We start from the raw sequence: 18,132 nt of genomic DNA, 5'->3' as shown, positions 1-18,132 counted from the left end.
GTGTCTCTCAAATTACGCTCGCAGACTTCACACCAATCTTTTTCACACACCTCTTTCCCCCATAAAAGTTTAAGAAAGTGTTTGTCGTGCTTATACCTTGCTTTGTATGGTAAGGTAGCACACTTGATACAAACAATGAAATCGCATTTGATGCAATTAAATTGTTTATAACATTCTGATTTACAAACCTCACATATTGGCTTGACGTTTGGGTGTAAAGCTAGGAACAAGGGATGTTCATGACCCTGGAAATCAAATGGCTCAGATATTGCAGCACACCTTACATCTACACCGAAATCACATTCCGCTACAGGACATGAATACATAAAGTCGCCACAATAACGGTAACATGCATCACAGTAGAAGTTATCCTTACCATATTTACTACTACTCATTGGAATCAATTCAAGTGGATGAGGATGTAACACATGTTGTATTCTGCGGGGAGATTGTGCGCATGTTTCATGGAGGATGAATTCACACTCCATACAAGAATAGAATTTACCTTCAAAGATAGGCATAACACACACTTGGCAAAACTTGTTCTCATCACAAATTATGCTAACGACGAGCTGAAGATAGTGGTCATGAAGAAAATGAAGTATCACTCCTTCAAATATAATCTCGAACGGCCCAACATCTTGTGTTATATCTTCTTGTTCTGGTACATCTTCGAGTTCAACTCCATCCCACACATCTTGCCGTAGAGCACATCTTACGTGAACAGCATAATCATCACATTTGTCACAAGTATATGCACTATAATCATCGTCGATGCTTTTACGACAAACTCCACAAGACCATTCTTCAGACGGGAGAGAAGAAATGTAGGAGATGCGATGGTGGTGACGTGAAATCTTGATGATGCGTGGAGAATACATACAATCTTTATGAGCAACAAAGTTACATCTGAGACAAACGTAGGTGGGATGGTTTTTTCTGAGGAAACCACATACGTTGCAAGTTAAGGAAGCTTGTCTGGGAAAAAATGTGAGGGCATGGTCATGAGTTTTTGGTTGGTCTACAACGAAGGGTATTGACTTCATCGCACAGATTGTATGCATTACAGCATCACATGTAGTACAAGAATACACCAGATTTATTGCTCTTCGTCCACAACATGAACACTCAATACTAGGAGCACTAGCCTCACGATAAGAGAGTTGTAGAGAATGCTCGGGATGATAAGGGTGATTGATTATAAATGGAGATTGGACGCATTCTTTGTGGTAAATTTGAGAAGAGAGTTCACAAAAATAATAGTCTGTGCCAGAATTTGAACCCCCGCATATCTGGCACCCACCATTAACATCGAAGACTTGATTGTTGCACCAAAATAACGGGAGTACTGAATGATCTTCATCAGTTATTTTTGTAGAGATATATTCAGGGGAATAACTAACCTCATAAGTGATAGAGTTGGATGTTTTTTTTGTACATCGTGGATAAGGACATAAAAAAAGTGGTTGAGAAGTGTGGTTGTGGCTGGGTGCTTCATCGTCGGAGGTTGGGCTGTGTGTTTGTGGTATGGGTTGGTATTTCGGGTGATGATATACAAGCTGAGATAGTATACTATCGTTTTCCACTTCATGAAATCCTCCCAAAGGTATCGACTTCATGGCACAGACTGTATGCATAACAACATCACATATGGTACAATAATATACCAGGTCAGTTGCTCTTCTTCGACAACATAAACACTTTATATCGGGAGAACTAGGATGACGGTAGGAAATTTGGAGAAAATGCTCAGAATGGTAAGGGTGTTTGATTTTAAATGGAGATTGGACGCATTCTTTGTGGAAAACTTTATCACATTTGACACAGAAATAATAGTCTGTGCCAAAATTTGAGCCGCTGCATATGTCACACCCACCATCGGCATCAAATTCTTTATTGTTGCACCAAAACAGAGGGAATAGTGGATCTTCATAAGACTTATCACTTCTTGTTGTAGAGCTGACGTATTCCGGGGAATAACTAACTTTATAAGTGTGAGAATCGGAGTCATCTTTTACAATTCGTAGAAGAGGACATAAGAAAAGGGGTTGAGAAGGGTGGTCGCGGCTTGCTGCTTTATCGAACGAGGTTGGTTTTTTGGTTTTTGGTATGGGTTGGTATATTGAGTGATAATATACCAGCTGAGATAGCCTATCATCGTTTTGCACCTCGTGAAATCCACCGATGGAATCCATGGCTTTTTTCCTAGTAATTTTGATAGCTTTTTCCTCTTTTTTCTTTTAGGTGAAAGACTTTTTTGGTATGATGTTCGTCTCCTGCTTGTCTTGCACATATACACAAACAAATAAAAGTCAACTTGTCTTGCGCATAGTTTCTTTTCTAAAATTGCTTTCGATCAGGCTCTAATTGTTATTTTATTTCGTGATAAATATCATTGTCTTATATTTTCTAGTTGCCAACTTGCCATACTACGTATATACAATTTTAGTGAAATAATTGAGCTATTTGAGATTTAAATATCATTGGCATTTGGTTTTTTTACTTTTATAGTATAGTTAATTTCCACCACATACTATAATTTGATTCTTTTTGACATTTAAACAACTTTGATGTAAAATACACTTACCACAACTGTATATATAGTACATTGCGTAATCTTCAAACTCCCAAAAATATTCGAGATGTTTTTTTTTTCAAAAATGATTCTTTTTTACATATGATTCAATTTTATCCTTTTTTTGTTTGTAATGACTATGTACCCTTATTTAAAAAATAAATAAGTAAAAAAAAAGTTATGCATATTTATAAATTGAAAACTTAAATAAATTTTTGGTTATTTTTATGACATGTTATAGAATATACTACAACATTATAGTTTGAAAATACAACATAAAAATTGATTTATAGAGATAATTATATAACTTTATTTTTGAAAACTAATAAAACATACATTCATATATCAATTTATATATATATATATATATAAATTCATAAGATTATTAATTTATATTAAGGGGACCATATATTTACATAAAGACTCTAAAAAATATTATTTTGTTATTTTATCAAATTTGGTTAATTTTTATATCAATCTGACTTTGAACTAAAGTAAATTATTATTTTATAGTGTTTATTAATTTATAAAGTATTAATTTAACAGAGGTTTTTACTTTACTTATAATTTCTATATACACAATCAAATAAAATTTAATTAATTAAAATATACTCCAACCTAATCAGTTTTTACCAAAATAATAAGGAACTCTCACTTTGAAAGCTTGACTTGAAAGTAGTGCTGAATCACGGCATTAAGTTTGTCCACACAAAAAAAACCATGGTATTTAGTTAATTTCTAACTTGGTAAGTTTTGTGACGTATGAGGAGGTGTGAGTGACTGTTTGAGTTATAAGACTTGGGAAAATGTCTCTGCAACTGATTCTACTGGAGTTCGACTCCATTAAATCGTGTTCCTCCGTTTAATAGGTATTAGTTGTGAATCGGATCTCATCGAATGATAACAAAAAAATATAAAACTCTACAATATGTTTTTTTTTATGTCGTGCAAAATTTATAATATATCCAAATATTTTAACAAAAGATGCGAAGATAAAGAATGCATTTGAAATTTGTTCTAGTCGTGAGCATTTTAGTATTGCACGCATCACTCGCTGTCTAGTAACACTGTATCTTGTGATTAATTAATCATAGTAAAGAAGTGCGCAGGTCAATGATTAACTGAGAATAATCTTTATCAAAAGAAAAAAGAAACTGAGAATAATAAGCTGCATCACGCAAGTTACAGCTGGAAGATTAGAACCAATCAACCTATTGGTCTCTACTCTCTAGGGATTAAATATTTACAAGATAATTGACTTTAGCTTAAAAGGACGTTCATGATTTATGACTAACAAACTACATTTAAATTTTATAAAGAAGACGATCGATCCACTCTAACAATAATTTATGTAATTGTACTAAGCTTCGATAGTTCAACTGTCGTCAGTTCCAATGATGCTGCTTGAAAGAAGACCATATATCTCACCTAATTATTTCAAGGTGGTAAGGAGATGGTAAGGAGATTATTGTCTGCTCTATATTTAGCACAAGAGATGGTAAGACCATCTCTAGTGGTCGTTACTCTTCCCAATTTCTCGTAATTAAAATTAATTAAAAAATACAAAAGGAAGAGAGAAAGAGAAGAACCGTTACTTAAGTTACTCGCTAAAGAATCGTTTCTCAGTCTTTTTTAACACATGTCTGTTTCTTATTAGTTATATATTAAAATATATTTTTTTTTAATTTTGAGTAACGGTGAATACGATTTCTCCGGTAATGATGTTCTAAGGAGATAATTAGCCTGTTCGTTAAGTTGTCGCAATAGTGCATCCTGCGACTAAAAATATAAAGGTTGCCAGAGTTTAAAACAAGTCGTCGCTTCCGTTAAATCCTTGAAATGAATCGCCGCTTCCGTTAAAACAAGTTGCAGCGGCAGTGTAACTATCGCTTGTTTTTCATGGCGATACATGATACACTGGTATTCTTCGTAAAAGTAGCCGCAGCGGCAGTTTTCACGTTTATTTGGGCATGTTAACATTTAAATTTTGGCCGCCGGAAGGAGACGCAGCGGCAACGTAACGAACATGCTCAATGTCTTTTTTTTTTTTTTTATAAGGAGATAATGTTATATAGACAAATATAGTCATATGTTTATATCTAATCATATCTTCTTCTAATGTTCTCTCCAATGTAGTTTCTGTACCATGAAGCTGAACGTTTCGGTGTCCTTTTGAGAGTTACGGGATCCACGTGATATAGGCCAAATCGAAGCTTGTATCCATACAACCACTCAAAATTATCTAATAGCGACCATGCGAAATAGCCCTTCACATTTGCTCCATCCCTACACGAAAAGTCACAAAATATTTACTCTACTAATAGATTATGCAAAATATATCGATGGAAATATCAGTGTGATATATATAAATTTGTTCGAAGGGTTAAATGTATGCGATTAAAATCCCCAAGTTGGCTCACTGCACAAATCACAGTCTCTTTACCTCATTGCTGACTGCAAAGCATCCAAGTATCCACTCATGTATTGTATCCTTTTTGCATCATTTAAAAGTTCTTTTACGGTTGTCTCGGGTTTTTGCAGGTCTCCGAAACCTGTAAACACCAATTTGTATCCTCGGTCAAATGTACATTCCAAATACATATGAATATGACTTGATCATTAATTGAGCCGTGAGGTCTTGTACCGTTTTCAGTAATGAACATTGGTATGTTATGGTATCTATCTTTTAGGTAATTCAACATTTTCCGAAATCCTTCAGGATGAATGTGCTGCCAATTTATATCGGTCTATCATAAAAAGAAAAATACTTTTCAAGTGGTTATACTATTATCGCGAGTGCGAAAATAATTTAGAAAAAAAAATGATGGAAATGTACTTACAGGTTCTCCAATGGTAAGATTGCCCTTTCGGTCTAACTTCAGTGCATATCCTTCCACTTTCGAAGCTCCGACTCCAATATTACAAGATGATAGCAAACAATCTTGAATGAAGTAACTTGTATAGTGATTAATGCCCACAAAATCTGATTGTGACTCCTTTAAGCACTCGACTTCCTTTCTTGAAAATCTTGGCAAGGCCGACCCAAGTATATTCACCATTTCTTTTGGATACTTTCCATATATAACCGGATCTAGAATCCTGGTATAAACAATTACATATTTAGTATGTGATTGTTAAATCTTAGTAATCATTATGGAACATACCAATTCGAATAAAAAGCTTGAGCTCTCTCTGCAGCTGCTTTATCTGCAATGGAATCACTGATGGGTTCAAACCATGATGTTTGCACTACAATGCCGATTATTCCCTTTTGTTCTTCCTAAAACGCATCATATTTTAATCAATATTTAGACCGAAATAACTAAATAAGTTTATAGACGTATTATATCGACCGGTTTGTTAGTTACCTTATACTTAGTTCGATATAATTGAACTGCCTTTGCATGAGCGAGGATTACGTTATGCGCGGCTATGAAAGGCTCGGTTTCCGAGTTCCCTTGACTACAGTTTCCGTACGGTAAGGAGCATCGAGATGGTGGAAATGTGCCTCTTAGATGGCTCAAAATTATTTGGTTGTTCGGTTCATTTAACGTGGTCCAGAGTTTAACTCGGTCACCAAAATGTTTAAAACATATATTAGCCAAGTACAGGAAATCTTTCCTTCAAAATTCAAAAGATGAAATTAGAGATTAATTAGTTAAAATTGATATATTTATTGGTCTTAATTGAAGGATTGATTGACTGATATAAGAGATTTTATTTAACTACTCACTGCATCTCAGGGCTTAGCCAACTTTGAAACCGGTTCTCGAGTTCTTGAGGATAGTCCAAATGGTTCAACGTCACAAATGGTTTGATCCCTAGATACATTTACCAGTTAGTTAAACTTCAAAATATATTTGCTAAGTTTATTGGTTCAAATAGAAATTACAAGTAAGGATAGCTAAATACAAACATTTTTACCTCTACTAATGAGAGCGTCGATTAATCTGTTGTAATACGTTATTCCCGAATAATTAATACTTCCAAATCTTCCTCCTGTCTCCCAAGTAATAATTTTTTTTACTGAATAACCGATTCGGTATTTTTAAACATATTAAAAATCGTAGATGAATTGGTTCATATTTCTTGTGTGTATGTAATAGATATCATGCTATTTTATATGATATATATCACATTATATTTTTAAATCACGAGAAGAAAAAATTCTATTGGTTATAAAAATGGTAAATAATAACTTCATACTTGGTAAAACTCTAGACCAAGAAATCGAAAATCTATAACTGTTGACCCCAAGCGAAGTCATTAATTGGATGTCCTCCTGCAGTAACCATATAGACAATTAAAAGTAATTAATCACGTTTTCAAAGTATACATAATATAAATACAAATTTATTATTTATAAATTGTTTGACCATAAATCGATGATATTGATCGACAGCCATGTCTCCATTGTTCGCATCACGTATTTTACCTAAAACATAAATTTTGTCAACAGAATATAACGATGGCGATTAATGTTTTTTTAATCAAGTACCTAATTGCTATAATATTCACACATATATACATATAGAGATATGTGTAGCTACTGTAGTACTTTTATCAACAACATACACACATATATACATATATATAGAAGACTAGTTGTGCTGAGGACCTGATCTAATTATATGAGCAACTTTGTATACACATATTATATTATAGCCAAATAAACCAAACTCGAATACAAAACATAATAAAATAATTAATTTCTTGTTAGGAAATGGATATTACATCGATGTAGCTAATCCAAATACCTCTATACCAGAACAATTTAATTTCGATTAGTTGTATTTTACATTTTGCTCTTGATTTTCTTCAAACTCAACAATCTTAACTAAACCAGAAATCTTTACATACCAGGATATTCATGCGTAAATATGTCCCAATTGTTCAATCCTTTTCCTTCGGCCAGGAATGCACCTTCATACTATTTACATCAAATATACCAAAATTATTATAAAAACAAAAAAAAAGTAAAACAAGTCATGAAGTTTTGTAATAAGATGAACTCAAGAACACATATACGAAAGAGATAAAAGGAAGTACCTGATAAGCAGAAGAAGCCGTGCCAAAGAGGAAATCAGAAGGAAATGAAAAAGAATCTTCTAATATGTTCTCTGAAGAACTTTGATTAAGACATGAACAATATACATTACACATTAAGCTTTGTAATGAGATGATCAATACGAAGATTGCTAAATCTCCCATTTTCTCTGGCTCTCTCGTGTTTATGTTTGTCTTCTGACTTTTGGTGTTGTCTTTATATATATAGTACTATAGTAGCAAAATATTAATCAAAACAAGAACCTTATTGATTTGATAATCTATATTTTTATAGGTTACATCTTCTTTTAGTGGAGATTTACATACTTTTGACTAGTTATTGCTTTGTGTTGTATATCTTTATAGGTTACATCTTCTTCCATGATTAAGATATTACTTTTAACTTTGATTATTTTGGCTTTAAAATATTTTTCTTATTTTGTGACCATAAAGAATAGGTTCGACTTATGTAAACTATTAATATACAATATATAAATAACTCACGCCACAAAGAGAAATAATCAAAGGATGCATGCCATCAACTGTAAATGCATAACATAGGAAATGCTCAACCACTAAGCTTCGTTATTCTGGATGCATGCCATATACTCCATCGATTTGAATGAGTTCTGTCTTTTGATATTAAATTTCCACATATACATATATGATGTAAAGCAATAATCTAGAAAAATTGAGTTGAATGCTATCACCTTTATAAAAAACGAAAAAAACAAGTTTTAATGCTTAGTTTTTTTATTTATTCAGTAACAGTCGATATCGATATGATTAGCGACAACGGTAGTGACAGCAACAACAATAATTAAGCTATAAGCGGCACAGTTTGTTTTTCATTCAATAGTCATCATCAACAACTACACTTTTTCATTTCATACTTATCGTTGTAGTGAAATTTGCAAAACAAACATAATTCAGTAGATGTACTTTACATATTTTTAGTTTTTTCCTCACCTTTTCATGGTAAATTGCATGTAACTAATTTTTTTCTTCTCTACAATATGTATATAAGAGGTAAGCCATGATAAAATTTCTTGGCTAAAAAAAAGTAAATCTCTTCCTTTTTGTATTTCTTTTGTTAAAACAATTCATCAGCTAAGCAATAGTGACCAATAGACCTTTGTATTTTTTATTCTTGATGGCGACCTATTCAACTATATACAATATGTATATGTTTCTGTTTAATTTATTTTGCTTAGTTTAGATTAAATCGATGATGGTGTTGCCTCGTCTATAATTGACTAACTAGCTCGTTGTTTGTGCAATATTTAAATGTCATTGCTTCTTTTAATTTATCCACTCTTGTCTTTCATTTTGGGTTTTTGGTATCAATTCGCCATGAAACTTCTTGATGATCATGATGTCTATAGCTATATAGATATAGACAAACTGACCACTAATTAGAGATGAACATTACTTTGAATTCATGGCCATATGTGGCCTAACACTTTTTGACCACCAAGTTGATGACGATTTCGTTTCCCTTGCTAGTTTCTACAATAGTTACTAACTTATAACATTTTAACACACTCTGGTATGTTTGCATCTATGGTTTCTTGTGGCTCTTAATTAATGTAATCACTTCAAAAAAAAAATATTTTCTTGATAAAGTAATCACTTTGATGTTCACCTATAATGTAAGAATAATAAGTTTCTAATACAATAATTGATTATTTATGTTTTAACACAGTTTAGTATGTATGTTTGCATTCATACATCATGGCGGATATTAAAACAATATTCGAAACAAAGAACAAATTTTCAAATTTAATGCTAAAAATATGGGCGAGTTTGAAATTATTCTAACAATAATTAATTATTATTTCCATAAAATAATCTTAATAGAGTACCCCAAACTTTTCATAAACACGAATTTGTATAAAAATTCTAGTTCAAGATTAGCGAATAGATGTGTATAAGATACACAATATACACATTCAAAATAAAACAACAATAAGAAGATTATTAATGAATCCTTCCTAGTTTTGACTTCTTTTGTTCATCAAGAACACTAATTAAGTCTTAATTAATTTTCATTTTAGATATTTATCTATGTGATCTTCTATATTCACGTGCTGTTCAATGAAGTTCTTGTACCATGAAGCGGATTGCTTTGGCGTTCTTTTCAGAGTTGCATAATCAACGTGGAATAGCCCAAATCGAAGCTTGTATCCGTACAACCATTCGAAATTATCTAGTAGTGACCACGCGAAATATCCCTTCACATTTGCTCCATCCCTATATAAGTGTTTGCGATTAACTTATTAGGAATTAGTAATTGCCTAATTGGTATATATCTTGCATTCAACATCTCTATATGTTTGAGATCCATAGTATATATACAAGTCGCATACCTCATTGCTGCTTTCAAAGCATCCAAATATCCACTCAAGTACTGTATCCTTTTTGTATCATGCAGAAGTTCTTTAACCGTCGTCTCGGGTTTCTGCAACTGTCCGAAACCTGTAAAACTATATATCGTTAATAATTTGTTCAAATCCATTTTAAAAAAATGGACGTAACCCAAGAAAATGAGGTAGATGTACCATTTTCCGTGATGTACATTGGAATGTTGTGGTACCTATTTTTAAGGTAATTCAACATCTTTTTGAATCCGTCAGGATCAATATGTTGCCAATTTACGTCGGTCTAAGGTGTGCCAAAAAAAACCAAGGAATTCAAAAATGATGTTAAAAATACTAAAGAATCCAAAAAAAAAAAAAAAACTAATATATACAAATATACTTACAAGTTCTCCGATTGAGACATTGCCTTTCAGATCTAATTTGAGGGCGAACCCTTCGGTTTTAGAAGCTCCATCTCCAGAATTACAAGCGGTGATCAAACAATCTTGGATGAAGTAACTTGTATAATGATTAATACCCAAAAAATCTGATTTATAGTTCTTGAGGTTAATCATTTCATTGCTCGAAAATTCTGGTAAAGCTGATCCAAGTATATTCACCATTTCTTCCGGATATTTCCCGAATACAACAGGATCTAGGATCCTGACATATTTTTGAACACATCATATCAGAAAAAAATGAGTTGTGAATATTATACCTACTCGTATATGAATTTGTTATGTTCTGCATAATTGTAACATAACATACCAGTTCGAATAAAAGGATTGAGCTCTCTCTGCCGCTTTTTTATCCGCAATGGAATCACTTACTGGTTCAAACCATGATGTTTGTACCACAATGCCAATGCTTCCCCTTTGTTCTTTCTACAAACCAACGTATATATAACGTTATTATCATTATATACAAAATAGTTAAAATTAAGTCATATATATGGATATTATATTGGTTTGTTACCTGATATTTGGTTTGGTATATTTGAACCGCCTTCGAGTGTGCAAGGATCATGTTATGTGCGGCTATGAAAGGCTCAGTTTCCGAGTTCCCTTGACTACAATTTCCGTATGGCATGGAGCACCGAGCTGGTGGAAATAAACCTGAACGATAGGCTAAGGTGATTTGTTGGTTTGGTTCGTTTAGTGTCATCCAGTGTTTAACTCGGTCTCCAAAATGTTTAAAACATATATCAGCTAAGTACCCGAAATCTTTCCTGATAAAAAATAACTAAGTAAATTAGTTTTAGAAGTTAGCTATGGTTAATTTAGTTAGTGGCTTAATTTAACAACTTACACCATCTCGGAGCTTAACCAACTTTTGAACCGGTTCTCGAGTTCTTGAGGATAGTCGAAGTGATTCAACGTCACAAATGGTGTAATCCCTGGAAACATTTACATGAAATAATTTAATATCTCGAAGTTGAATTTCTATATATGCATCATATATAATAAACCAAGATTTTTTTAAGAAAAAGTAGAAAAGTACCTTTCCCAATGAGAGCATTGATCAAATTGTTGTAATACTTTATTCCCTTATAATTAATACCTCCAAATCTCCCTTCTGTTTTTTCCCAAATACAAAAGGTACATACATTTGAATTTCATAAGATAAGATAAACAATTTGTTTTAATTTTCAACCAAGCAAAGAGATCGGTTTAGAACATTAGATATCTGAACCGATCGATTTGATGGTAGAATATTAAGTTTAAACTGAAATTAATTATTACAATCATGACTAAGAAACAAAAGACTTACTAGGTAAGACTCTCGACCAAGAAATTGATAATCTGTAACTGTTGACTCCAAGAAAGGACATTGATTGGACATCTTCCTGATCATATAAAGTAGCAGGTGTCAAAACGTATAAAGTATATCTAAAATAATAATAAAATGAACAACGGTTTTTAAGTATATATATTTAAGATAAAGGCACAAAAATATTATAACGAAATTCTTCTTAACCATATATCGATGATATTGATCCGCAGCTATGTCTCCATTGCTCCCATCAACTATTTTCTCTGCAATTTTCAATATAATATTGTCAATGAAATCAACATGCATGATAGCATTTACAAGATTAATTAAAACTTTGCCGACAAAATATAAAACAAAAGCAAAAACTGTAACTAATGAAAATATGCATGAATACATCAATAATTACAAATTAACATAGAAACACACACACTTACTTTGAACCCAGAACTAAACAACAGGATTCACTCAAAACATTAAAATCATACAGGATGAAAAGACAGAGAAAAAAATATATCAAAAGAATCCAATACAAAATACATACCAGGGTTTTCATGGGCAAAGACATCCCAATTGTTCAGACCTTTTCCATCGGTTAAGTACGCACCTTCATACTAAATACACCAAATAAGAACCACAAAGATTAGAAAACTAAAAGTATGAACTGACTCCAAAATCTGATTACAGAAGCATATATAAAAAGAGAAAGAAAAAAAAAAGTACTTGGAAAGCAGAAGAAGCTGTGCCAAAGAAGAAATCAGAAGGAAATGGAGATGAATCATCTGAAGTTTGCTGAAGACATGAACTGTAAAGAGGAAACAATAAGCTTTGTAATAAAAATATAATTGCAAAGTTGACAGAAATTTTCATATTTTTTTCTTCTCGTGTTTATTTCTGTGGTTTGGTACGTAGCTACTCCTATCTATACGTGTCTATATTTATATGAAAATTGGGGCAGTCTTGTCTACTTATTTAAAATTCCCCAATTTCTACCTACTGAATATATTCAAACTGTTAAATATCATAAACTATACATCAATTTGGTTACAAATAGTAAAATAAAGATAAAGCGTACCGTATTTTACAGTATATTATAATCAAAAGGTATTTTTACATGCATTATCATAAAGTTCAATAGAAATCATTAAAATTTAAGATAAGAACTCGTGCCTACCAACTCCATCTAGTTTCGTACGTTAATAATTTACGGATTTTATTTTCCACAAATATTATTACTTTAATTAGATATACTATTGTTTTTTTCTACATCATGTTTTTTCATATTAAATACTTCTTATCTTTCACAAAACGTGTCATTATTAAATACTTCTTCTCTTTCACAAAATTCATATTATAATTTATTTTAAAAAAAATTGTAATTTTGTGTGATAAAATAGATTTTAAAATTTGTAACTTTACAACGTGAAAATATGATTTATAGCTTAGTAGTTTGTAATAAATGCTGACACTGTTCATGGTTTAAGATTAAAAACTCAATATTTCACGTTATTGACAGCCTAAAATATTTATCAATTAATGTTATCCAACTTGTTAACAACAAACGTGTTCACTGAAAAAATCTTATAATATTACTCGCGTGTTAAATATTTTGACATTCGTCGCCATAATTTACGATTCTATGACACGACTAATTCAAAACTAACCTTTTTCTACAATTACTCAATTCCTTTGCAACATACTAAGAATTGGGAGATCTAAATGCAAGTAAAAAAATAAAAAACTTACGGTTTCGAACAAGAAGTGGTGGTGCGGCCGAGAATGTTGACCAGTTTGGTTAAGGAGTTGGTGGTCCGGCGGCTGTGGATAGGATCAGTTACGTGGCTTCCCTTAGCTTCATAGCTATCGTCGGACGTTTCGTATCTCAACTTACTTCTTTTGAAGTTTCCAGTGTCTGAAATTTTTTCACAGAACAAGGTAGCGTATACTGCAAGAAATACGAAAAGTAGGAGAGAAAAAATGATAATCACAATAGATTTATAAATTGACATCTTCTTCTTCTTATTCAACTCTTTAGCTATTTTTTTCTGCTGAATTTAGATCTCTAGTATATATATATCTATAAAATTTGAAGTTATCAACGATGGGGACTATACGATTAACTCAACCACGCAAACATTTTAAAATTTTAATTCTCCATTAAAATGTTGCAAATAAACTTATACTTTTTAATTTAAAAAAAAAAAAGATTATTAAACCTGATTTGTCACGAATAACTGTTATACAGTTTATATGGCAGAGAAGTTGACTTCTATGTACCTAGAAACGATCTTGTCGTAAAAAGACCAGAGGAATACATCAACCACGCAACCATATTAATATATGTTGCCAAATTTACGTTATCATTTGTTCCAGTGTCTTTTTCTTTAGTTTGTTTAACTAAATCGATAGTCTATCTGTAATTTACTAACTTTTTATCTTTAAGCAATACCTCACAGTTAGACATTACGTAGATGATTTATATTTCAAAATAGAAATGTTCAACAGTTTTCTTTCCAACCAATAAACGTGTATGGGTACTTTTGTAAATTAAAAAGTTCTGAGAGTGAAATGAATTGGAATTAGTGTTGACCCAAAGTAATATATTATTTCCTTTACGTGTTCTTCAATATGTTACAAAGAAGAAATCTTCAATAATTAAATTGTATAGTTCTCTTCTATTCACGTGTTCATCAGTTATCGTACAAGATTAGACAAATAATCATGTAACATATCAAACATTTTACTTTTAGAAGAAAAAACAAACTTCAATCATTCAACAATGATAAGTTTTAAACTTTAGTGGTTTGACTTTCTTTGACAATGTATACGAATAAATAAATGTTAATGTATTTGTTAATTATCAACGAGTTCTCTTCTATTCACGTGTTCTTCGATAAAGTTCTTGTACCATGAAGCTGATTCTTTTGGTGTCCTTTTAAGAGTAGTATAATCAACGTGGAATAGACCAAATCGAAGCTTGTATCCGTCCAACCACTCAAAATTATCTAATAGTGACCACACAAAATAACCCTTCACATTTGCTCCATCCCTACCAAAAAACAAAAATCACAACTTATATTAGAATTAGTAAATTGGCATTAGATAAAATGGTTAAAAAAACTAACTAAAAATGCATTGATCAAAATTCAGAACTGGATCGTTGCCTGAACTTTACGTAAATATAATCATTTACCTCATTGCTACTTGTAAAGCTTCCAAGTATCCACTGATGTATTGGATCCTTTTTGTATCATGTAGAAGTTCTTTATCCGTTGTTTCAGGTTTTTGCAAGTCTCCAAAACCTTCAAGCCATTAATAATAATTGTTCATTGATTTTAAAATGGATCATGACTCATTGACTTAATCATTGGTTAAATCTCGAGGTCTTGTACCGTTTTCGGTTATGAACATCGGTATGTTTGGGTACCTATCTGTTAAATAATTCAACATCTTGTGGAATCCTTCCGGATCAATATGTTGCCAATCTACATCGGTCTATATATCATACGATAAAAAATATTACTGAAAAAAAAAGCTTACTAAAGGAGTCGCGAATATTGAAATATAAGAAACTACGAATGAATGTACTTACAAGTTCTCCAATAGAAACATTGCCTTTCCGGTCTAATTTGAGAGCAAATCCTTCGGCCTTAAAAGCTCCGTATCCGGCATTACAAGAAGAGGTCAAACAATCTTGAATGAAGTAACTTGTATAGTGATTAATACCAATGAAATCTACTTTTGAGTTGTTTAAGCTCTTCACTTGATTGCTTGAAAATTGCGGCAAGGCTGTTCCAAGAATATTTACCATTTCTTTTGGATATTTCCCATATATGACGGGATCTAAAATCCTAGTATGTTAGAATACAAATAGATAAGACAATATATATGAGTGAACTATACTTAATATCTAGAAATAAGATATCATATTTAGTAATATTAACATACCAATTCGAGTAAAATGACTGAGCTCTCTCAGCAGCATCTTTATCCGCAATGGAATCACTAATGGGTTCAAACCATGATGTTTGTACCACAATGCCAATGCTTCCCTTTTGTTCTCTCTACGAAAAAACTATATTATATTTATATCTATAACTTATGAAAGTCATGTTTTATGTATATATATACATAAGTTAAATTACTTGATATTTGGTCTTGTATATGTTAACCGCTTTTGCGTGTGCGAGGATCATGTTATGCGCGGCTATGAAAGGTTCGATTTCTGAATTTCCCCGGCTACAGTTCCCGTACGGTGAGGAGCAACGGGACGGTGGAAATCTACCCGTTATATAGGCTAAGATTACCTGTTGATTTGGTTCGTTTAGCGTGGTCCAATATTTAACTCGGTTACCAAAATGCTTGAAACATATATCAGCTAGATAACCAAATTCATTCCTATTAAAATCACAAGCAAAAGACAAAAAAATGTTCATAAAATTCACTGCAATTGTAGTAATTAGGGTTAATATATAAATAGTAATTCTATATTTCTATTTAAACACTCACTGCATCTCGGGGTTTAACCAACTTTGAAACCGGTTCTCGAGCTCTTGAGGATAGTCCATATGGTTCAACGTCACGAATGGTTTGATCCCTGGATTCATTAGTGGTAACAACTTAAAAAATTACGTTAAATTATATGTTTGGAGAATAATTAATTAATCACTGAGATCATCTTTTCGGCAGTCAATATCTGAGATTATAGTACTCAATTAAAATAATACCCTCTAATAAAGCGTGTTATTTTAGCATTTTCACACAAATTAGTTATACATAATTTAATACTAATATTTTTAGCATTTTCTATATAATACTCTTTCTCTAATGAATGAAATCACATAATAGGAGTAACATTGAAATTTAAATAAAAATTTGCATTAAAAACACAAAACAACATTTTTATAAAATAGAAATATAAAACGGATTGAGTAGTTATAATAAGACGTAAGAGACCAATACTACCTCTACTAATAAGAGAGTTAATCAATATGTTGTAATACTTTATTCCCGAATAATTGATCCCTCCAAGTTTCCCTCCTGCTCACAAATAATAAACTTTGGTTACTTTATTCCCAAATAGTTAGATTCAGTTTCGATCTTTTATATCTATCATCTCTGGATAGTAATGATACAATCGATTTTTTTTATTATTATTACCAAGCAATGCTTAATTCAAATAGGACTTACTAGGTAATACTCTACTCCACGAAATTGAAAACCTGTAACTGTTCACTCCAAGGAAAGTCATCAGTTGGATGTCCTCCTAAGCATATTATAGTAGATAATATAAAATAAGACATAATATCAAATCATTTCAGAATATCATAAGATAAAAACAAGTTGACAAGAAGGAAATATAAAAATTATTCATAAGAGAAATAACCCTAAATCGATGATATTGATCCACCGCTATATCTCCATTGTTCTCGTCAAGTATTTTCCCTGCAATTCCCATATATATATATATATATATATAATCTAAGCTATTCTAAAACTGTTTTTAATGAAAGATAAATCAAATGGAAACCAAAATAAAATACATACTTTTCAATCGAATAAGTGAATAACCAAAATTCTAAGCTAACGTTAAAAAAAAAACGAAATGGATACCAAAATCTTATTATATACCAGGGTTTTCATGGGTAAAGACATCCCAATTGTTCAAACTTTTTCCATCGGTAGAGAACGCACCTTCATACTTTTACATCAAATTACATAACAAAAAGAAGAAACATTATTTTTAAAAAAATGAATGTAGAAAAAAGTTTTTAAAATTATATAAAAAACCAAAGGGAATATAAAGAAGTACCTGGTAAGCGGAAGAAGCTGTACCAAAGAGAAAATCAGAAGGAAAAGTTGAAGATGAATATTCTAAAATGCCATTTGAAGAAGTTTGATGAAGACAAAAAATATGAACTAATAAGCTTTGTAGGAAGATGATAATTACGAAACTGGTTAAAGTTTTCATTGTTCCTTTGTTATCTTGTGTGTCTTCAGATATTGTTATATACTATTATATATACGTACGTACATGTAAGAAACGTGTGATCTTTTGGTCTACCTTATTGAGAAATTGTCAAAATCTGTCTACTCTATGTATAATATTTAAGAATCAACTGGGAAAAGTCGCCAAGTTAAATAGAGAAAACAACAAAGGTATATAAAAGGAGCAACGTCAAAATTGGAAAGGGTCTTGACTCAATAAATGTGGATAATAAGTTTGTCCCTAGCAACAAAATTTAATTTGGGGTCAAATTAGTTGAGAGAGTGTCCATTAACCATCTTAATTCTTAAAGTTACATAACGATATAATGTGTTCCATGACAAAAATGAAAGTTTTTTTTTTTTTTTTTTTTTTTTTTTAAAAAAAAAAAAAAA

The 18,132-nt window shown here is 31.6% G+C and overlaps 4 protein-coding genes across 8 annotated transcripts in view; all 4 read right to left on the bottom strand.

Annotated features, from left to right (window-relative positions):
• The window catches only part of LOC104703785, a 4,765-nt gene extending 2,499 nt beyond the window's left edge, over window positions 1-2,266 (bottom strand). Inside the window, exon 1 of the mRNA XM_010419858.1 lies at window positions 189-2,266. Within this exon, the coding sequence (XP_010418160.1) occupies window positions 189-2,195 (2,007 nt within the window). The 5' untranslated portion in view covers window positions 2,196-2,266. The remainder of the gene's footprint in view (window positions 1-188) is intronic.
• LOC104703783 (beta-glucosidase 45-like) lies at window positions 4,636-7,797 on the bottom strand. Its single transcript, XM_010419856.2, has 12 exons — window positions 7,625-7,797; window positions 7,436-7,505; window positions 6,952-7,010; window positions 6,782-6,857; window positions 6,500-6,574; window positions 6,309-6,396; window positions 5,944-6,196; window positions 5,740-5,855; window positions 5,416-5,674; window positions 5,220-5,322; window positions 5,019-5,127; window positions 4,636-4,861 (listed from the first exon to the last, which is right to left on the bottom strand). The coding sequence occupies exons 1-12, from the start codon at window positions 7,784-7,786 to the stop codon at window positions 4,675-4,677; spliced, it is 1,557 nt and encodes a 518-aa protein (XP_010418158.1). The 5' UTR covers window positions 7,787-7,797; the 3' UTR covers window positions 4,636-4,674.
• On the bottom strand, window positions 9,471-12,674 carry LOC104703782 (beta-glucosidase 46). The gene is made up of 12 exons (XM_010419855.1): window positions 12,475-12,674; window positions 12,296-12,365; window positions 11,959-12,017; window positions 11,752-11,827; window positions 11,482-11,556; window positions 11,290-11,377; window positions 10,957-11,209; window positions 10,750-10,865; window positions 10,386-10,644; window positions 10,183-10,285; window positions 9,991-10,099; window positions 9,471-9,874 (listed from the first exon to the last, which is right to left on the bottom strand). The coding sequence occupies exons 1-12, from the start codon at window positions 12,619-12,621 to the stop codon at window positions 9,670-9,672; spliced, it is 1,560 nt and encodes a 519-aa protein (XP_010418157.1). The 5' UTR covers window positions 12,622-12,674; the 3' UTR covers window positions 9,471-9,669.
• LOC104703781 (beta-glucosidase 45) lies at window positions 14,381-17,737 on the bottom strand. Of its 5 annotated transcripts, XM_019228099.1 has the most exons (13): window positions 17,707-17,737; window positions 17,564-17,580; window positions 17,383-17,452; window positions 17,138-17,196; window positions 16,942-17,017; window positions 16,717-16,791; window positions 16,261-16,348; window positions 15,897-16,149; window positions 15,700-15,815; window positions 15,344-15,602; window positions 15,144-15,246; window positions 14,945-15,053; window positions 14,381-14,800 (listed from the first exon to the last, which is right to left on the bottom strand). In XM_019228099.1, the coding sequence occupies exons 1-13, from the start codon at window positions 17,720-17,722 to the stop codon at window positions 14,605-14,607; spliced, it is 1,437 nt and encodes a 478-aa protein (XP_019083644.1). In that variant the 5' UTR covers window positions 17,723-17,737; the 3' UTR covers window positions 14,381-14,604. The 5 variants fall into 5 exon arrangements, with proteins under 5 accessions (XP_019083644.1, XP_019083646.1, XP_019083643.1 ...); XM_019228101.1 differs by lacking the exon at window positions 17,138-17,196 and having other exon boundaries at window positions 17,707-17,730; XM_019228098.1 differs by having other exon boundaries at window positions 17,564-17,726.

The sequence above is a fragment of the Camelina sativa genome, chromosome 7, assembly GCF_000633955.1.
Source record: "Camelina sativa cultivar DH55 chromosome 7, Cs, whole genome shotgun sequence".
Taxonomy (NCBI): Eukaryota; Viridiplantae; Streptophyta; class Magnoliopsida; order Brassicales; family Brassicaceae; genus Camelina; species Camelina sativa.
This window is presented reverse-complemented; position numbering and strand designations above follow the sequence as displayed.